This window comes from Mycena indigotica, assembly GCF_014461135.1.
Source record: "Mycena indigotica strain 171206Taipei chromosome Unknown Mind.scaff0005, whole genome shotgun sequence".
Taxonomy (NCBI): Eukaryota; Fungi; Basidiomycota; class Agaricomycetes; order Agaricales; family Mycenaceae; genus Mycena; species Mycena indigotica.
The window spans coordinates 374561-381317 of NW_023503004.1; the positions used below are offsets into that span (position 1 = coordinate 374561).

General features: G+C 48.5%; 1 protein-coding gene across 1 annotated transcript; it reads left to right on the top strand.

Moving 5' to 3' along the window:
* Nucleotides 1-587: 587 nt before the first annotated feature.
* On the top strand, nucleotides 588-1765 carry MIND_00565600 (uncharacterized protein; the record flags this gene model as incomplete). Its single annotated transcript, XM_037362428.1, has 2 exons — nucleotides 588-875; nucleotides 926-1765. Exons 1-2 carry the CDS (start codon nucleotides 726-728, stop codon nucleotides 1763-1765), a joined length of 990 nt encoding a protein of 329 aa, XP_037220349.1. The 5' UTR covers nucleotides 588-725.
* Between the last annotated feature and the right edge of the window lie 4992 nt (nucleotides 1766-6757).

Below are 6757 nucleotides of genomic sequence, written 5' to 3' on the forward strand. Positions count from 1 at the left end.
GCCCATGTAGGGCCCATACGCACCTCCAACTCCAGCAAGTCTTGCGCGAAAAGATGCGGCCGTTGCCCCGCAACGTCCCATCTTCTCCCGGTGAGTGAATTCAGGCTGTTCCTGGATGTCAATGCTGAGCGGAGGTCCTTCCAGCGATAGAGCACTCACCTACGCGCCTGCGCCATCCCCCACGACGCGATCGCGTGCCCTTGGCGGCCGGCCGAACAGCGCAAGAGCCCCAATTTGGGCAAAACCTCGCCGTTTGGGCCGGAATCGCCCTCGGCCTGCGCCGGAGACGTCAGGACAGTCTTGGGGGACGTCCCCCGACGCTTTCGGCGCGTCTCGGCGCTCCCCGTCCGCTGCACGTGCCGCGCTCGCTGTTTGCGGCGTTGTCGGCAAGATCGGTGAGCGCCGCGCTCAGTGCTTGATCTCTCGGCCTGAAACTCCTACCAGAGGGAGCGATAGGGCGGCGCTCCAAACCCTGAGAGTTTCAAGGGGAAACGGGCGAGGCGTCGCCTCTGCGCGCAGCGGGCACTCCTGTGACACGTGTCACCAAGGCCCGGGGCCGCTGGGCCCAATTCTGGCGCGTTCCGCCTGATATTCTCAGGAACACGAAGGGCAGTGTGCCTCTCCGTTTCCTGAAAATCTCAGGCGGAACGACGCAGCGGTTGGCCCTGCGCGACCCTGCGCGGGCGCCGGGCCGTGTTCCTCGGCGCAGGAAGAAGAAGGAAGAGATGGCGGCGCCGGTGAAGACGACACCGAAGGCGCCCGTGAAGCCGACGACGACGCCGAAGACGCCCGTGCTCCCCACCAAGCCCGTTGTCCCGCCCGTCGTGCCCCCCGTGATCCCGCCCATCGCGCCGCCCGCCAGCTCGTTGTCCTCCGTGCGTGCCCGTCTTGTCTTCTCCGAGTATAACGGCTGACAAGGAGACAGATACTGCCCACGAGCAGCACGCCCCCGACCCTGTCCCCGTCGCCGTCCCCAACCCCGTCCCCGTCGGCATCGCCCTCCAGCACTGCCCCGCGCCCGCCGAGCACGCCCAAGGCCGCCGCCTCGCACCCCGCGTCCGCCTCCCCGTCGCCGTCGGGCACCCCCGCGCCGTCCGGCGCCGCGAGCGTGTCCACCATCGCGGCCGCGATCGTGGCCTCCATCGTCGGGCTCGCGCTCGCGGGCTTGTTGGTGGCGTTCGTGCTCCGCCGCTTCAACCGCCGCCGCGGGAGCCGCGTGCGCGAGTCCATGGCGGCCCACTTCGACGCGCACCGCCGCTCGGCGGTGGTGCACGAGCGCGCGCTCCCGCCGGACTTCGGCAGCGCGGGAAGTGTGCGGAGCGTGCCCAGCGTCGGCGGCCCGCCGGCGAACTACGGCGCCGCGTCTGCAGCGGTGCCCCGATATGCGTCCCCGGCACCGTACGCGTACGCCGCGGCGCCGCCTGTGACGGCGCCGGTGGCCGTCGCGCCGTATACCCTCGATACCCACGCCGGCTCGCACGGGAGCTACATCGGCGCACCACCACCGCCCGCGCAGGAGTACTATGGCTATGGCGGGGCCGGGGTGCCGTCGCCGGGGCAGACGCCGACGTATGCGCCCCAGATGCAGCATGCGCAGTATGTCCCCGTGACCCGCGCGTATACCCCTCAGCAAGCGCTAGCCCCGGCCGGCCAGCAGGCGTACCCGCCCGCGCAGACGCAGGCGTACCCTCCTGCGCAGACACAGCATCCCCACCGCCAGTATGGTGGGTATGGGGAGAATGATGATGCGTATGGCGGGATGTAGCGCTAGCGCTGGTTTCAATTGGTTTTGGTTTACTTTTTTTTTATTGTGATGGAGGTGGTGCGTGTGTAGATTTTCAGTTGACTGTTATATACTTAGTTGTCGTGTTTGTGCTGCTGACTTGTGGGCGGGTGGCGATATGCTCTCTATGTCGCGCGGTCGACCCGCGCGGGCGACGCGGCGCCTGCGGACTGGCTGGTCGGCGAGATACTTGGTTTGTGACGTTTCTTTTTGTTCGGGGCACTGCCGCAGGACCCTAGTTTCTTGGTTCTCGGCGGCGCTGGTGTTGCATCAGCCGCAGTACTTTGCGGCGTGCGCTGCCAGTGCAGGCCCAGTCATGTGTATGCCTCTTGTCTTGTATTCCATGTCGAATCGCTTGTCCCAATGGGAAGGTGAAGGGCCTGGGAGGCTTCCGTCCTGTGCCCGCGTGGTGTGGTTGTGGCTCCAATCGGGCTGGAAATTCACAAGCGGTTGTGGACAACATGCCCCCTACTAGTGTGAAGCTTCCGGCCCGGCCGGCCCGGACGATGCAGCGGCTGTGCCGCACCCGCAAGGGCGGACTTCCACCCGCCCTCCGCACTGCCGGCCTCCGGCTGCGTCGTGTCGGCCTAAACACGGCCAGGGGGCGCAGGTAGCATGGCACTACCCTCCTTGAAGATCTCGTGCCACACCGTCGCACCATTCTCCCGTATCCCCCAAGGCTCTGTTGGTGCCGACACACCGGCGGGCCTCGCCAGATCTGGTCCGATCGGGCCGAAAGGCGCGGATGCCATAGGCCGAATTAATTCCTGAATTTCATGTACTTAGCTGTAGCGGTTGGCGTGCAATTTATGATTTTCCCCCACTTTTATGAAATGTCTGACAAGACAAATCTGTCTGCTTGTAGGTGAAACTTCAGTTTGAACTGGTCATTGGCAGTTCAGCATACTGGTGTAAATCAGATTGAAGCTTAAACACTGACTGCCATTTTTAGCTTCAGATTAATTTGTATTCAGTTGTCTTTCAATACTGAGTGCCAACAAGGTAGTTGCGTTAAATAAGTCAATGTGGTCAATTATACAAATTTGCAATTGAAGGTCAGATTATAAGCCTTTGAAATACCTTTCTGACCATTCAAGACCCATTTTAAAAGCCAAAGAAATGACTGAGCTTCAGCCCTAATACTGTTTTGAAAGTGGTATTTTGTATTTCAACCAGCACTAAGTGTAACCGGGGCAGTTACACCACTATTGACTAGCACCAAAATATGCACAAGTAGACTGAGTCAATACAGCCCTGATACCATTTCAATCATATCAAATAATTTTAATTGCTACAGTATTTACTGACAAAAGTCAATGGATTTGGGGGTCAATTGAGAACCAACATGTAGTCAGTTCCAAGACCTTTCTAACCATATAAGACACATCTTGAAAGCTTCAAAAATGACAGAGATATAGCCCTAATACTGTTTTGGAATGCCACTACAGTATTTTGTAATGAAAGTTAATAGATTTGTATTAAATCTGTCTTGAGTGGAAGAATGATTTGTAGCCCCGAGAATCCCCTTTCCAACCATATGGAAACCATCCCAAACCGACCAGAACTGACAGAGATATAAGCCTAATACTGTTTCAAAAGACTACTAGTCAAAGTCAGTCATTTTGTAGTCAACAAATTTTGAGTTGAACACCATGTTATAGGCCCTTCAAATACCTTCCTGACCATATAAGAACCATCTCAATCCAACAAGAACTTATTGAGATAAAGCCCTATTCTCACTATGGTGCCAAATTTGAGTCAATACAGTCAATAGCCGCCAAAAGTCAATGGATTTGTGATAAACTAAACATAAGTTGAATACAAAGTAGTACTCCTTCTAAAGACCTCTCTAAGCATATATGAACCATTAGAAATCATCACTATTTAACTCTTACTGCCACAGTATTTTGTAGTCAAAGTCTGTCATTTTGTAGTCAACAAATTTTGAGTTGAATGCCATGTTATAGGCCCTTCAAATACCTTTCTGACCATATAGGAAGCATCTCAATCCAACAAGAACTCACTGAGATAGAGCCCTATTACTGTTTTGAAAAAAGCAACAAAAGACTGAAAGTATATGACATTTTGTGAGTCAAGTATTGACTTTAAGCCACAGTGTAGACTGGGCAGTTAGGTCCCAGAAGTGTCCCCATAGACTGGCACCAAAATGTGCACAAGTCAATTTGAGTCAATATAACTGCCACAGTAAGTACTGATAAAAGTCATTGGATTTATATCAAACATATTTCCAGTTGAATACCAGTTTATAGCCTCTGTAAAGCCCTTTCTGACCATATAAGAACCATCTTGAAAGCTTCAGAAATGAGTCACTGAGATACAGTGCTAATACTGTTTTGAAAGTGCCAAAATATGTTATAATAAAAGTTTTGTAGGAAAGTTCCGATTAGGTGAATACAAAGTTGTAGTCCTTCTCAAGAGCTTTCTGACCATATATGAACCATCAAGAAATTCAACAGTGTAACCTTAACTGCCAGAGTGTATCCTAATAAAAGTCAGTCATTTTGTGGTCAACATATCTGCAGTTAAAGCCATATTTGTAGGCCCTTCAAATACCTTTCTAACCATATAGGACTCATTGTGATCCAACCAAAGCTTACTGAGATAGAGCCCTATTACTGTTTTGAAAAAAAAGCAGGTGCCGCTGCACAAGTCAGTTTCAGTCAAGACAGTCAATAACTGCTGCAATAAGTACTGACAAAAGTTAATAGATTTGTGGTCAATCAAACAAAAGTTGAATTGAAAGTTATAGTCCTTCTAAAAACCTTTCTAACCATATATGCACCATTAAGAAATTTCGTAGTGTGGCCTTAACTGCCACAGTGTATCCTAATAAAAGTCAGTCATTTTGTAGTCAACAGGTTTCCAGTTAAATACCATGTTATAGGCCTTCAAAATCCCTTTCTAGCCATATAGGAACCATTATGAAAGCTTCAGAACTCACTGAGATATGGCCCTAATACTGTTTTGAAAACTCAGGGTTGGGTCAGTAATTTGCATCTTGCGAAGCAAGTATTGACTTTAAGCCAAAGTGTTAACTGGGCAGTTAGGTTTTAAAAGTGCCGCTATGAACCCAGACCAAAATCTGCCCAAGTCAATTTCAGTCAATACAGTCAATAACTGCTGCAGTAAGTACTAACAAAAGTTCTTAGATTTGTAGGAAAGTTACAATGAGTTGAAGACAAAGTTGTAGTCCTACTGAAGACCTTTCTAACCATATATAAGGCATCCAAAATTATCACAGTGTAAGACTTACTGCCACAGTATTTTGTAATAAAAGTCATTCATTTTGTATCAAACATGTTTTCAGTTGAGGACCAGATTGTAGGCCTTCAAAATACCTTTCTAACCATATATGACCCATTTTGAAAGCTTCAGAACTCACTGAGATAAAGCCCTATTACTGTTTCAAAAGACTCTGGATTGGGTCAGTAATTTGCATTTTGCGAAGCAAGTATTGACTTTAAGCCAAAGTGTAAACTGGGTAGTTAGGTCTCGAAAGTGTCTCTATGAACCCACACCAAAATATTTACAAGTCAATTTGAGTCAATAACTGCCACAGTGTGTACTAACAAAAGTCATTAGTTTTGTAGGAAAGTCACAATGAGTTGAAGACAAAGTTGGAGTCCTTATGGAGACCTTTCTAACCATATATAACTCATCAAAAATTATAACAGTGTAATACTTACTGCCACAGTAATTGCTAAGGAAAGTCAGTCAATTTGTATTAAACATGTTTTCAGTTGAAGACCAGATTGTAGGCCCTTCAACTACCTTTCTAACCATATAGAGGTCATCTTGAAAGCTTCAAAAATGACTGAGAAACAACCCTAATACTGTTTCAAAAGACTCTGGTGTTTGCGAGTATTTGTCAATTTGTGAGCCAGGCATTGAGTTTCAACACTAAGTGTAAACTGGGCAGTTAGATCTAAAAAGTGTCTCTATGACCTCAACTCATTTCCCAAGTCAGCCCTAAAGTCAGACTCAGCCCTAAAGTAGTCTGGCAGTAGAGTCAGTAGCGCTCTCACTCAGTACCAGTCAATAATACAAGAATATAATAACAAGAATATAATAACAAGAATATAATAACAAGAATATAATAACAAGAATATAATAACAAGAATATAAGAAAAAAAAAGAGTGGAAGCATGAGCCGGCCCTAAAGTGGAATACCCCTGGAACCCGATCCTTCAGCAGGCCCTAAAGTAGAGCTGCAGAAGGAAAAAAAATACTGTTGTTCTTCTTCTTTCACATCTTCAACTTTATGAATCCATGTCATTCACAAAGCTGAAGATAGGAAAGAAGAAGAAAGAAGAAGAAGGTAGGTAGTAAAGGGGGGTTAAAAAATAGCTTTGAGTTTTATTGACTTCACTGTCACACCAGGCTGCAGTCCTGGATTTTTGTTTATAGACTTGTCAGGGCGTCCCCAACAGAGTCTGCATCCTAGAAAATTAGTATCCTAGAAAAAGTTAGATTTAAATGTATCCCCCAGAACCCATGAATAGAAAAGATAGGCAAGCTCCACCAAGTTACAAGTTCAAGTTACTCAGAAGTTGACTGTAAACAGTGCTATGATGACTTCTGTCCTTCACTCTCACAACCCTTGGTTCGATTCAGCAGCTACTCCCAATCAACTGAAGGAGATCACCCTTTCACCAGTGGGGAGGCCTCTTCTCAATGCCTAAGCATGAGCCCACCAATTACTCAAATGACCTTTTTCCCCTTGTTATAGGGTATTCAGCCAACCTCTTTCACTGCCAAAATGTGGTCCCATGTTAATCCATCTTTAAACAGGTGTCAGACACACTGCTAGACAAAAGAACACTCAGCACCCAGAGGTCTTCCTCCTTACAATAGGAAATGCCACCCCTCAGCCAACCCCAGGAACAAATTTTCAAAAAGCGTGAAAACAGCTGTCCACAATTTCGCGCTCGAAATTATTTCCTTTTTGGGAAA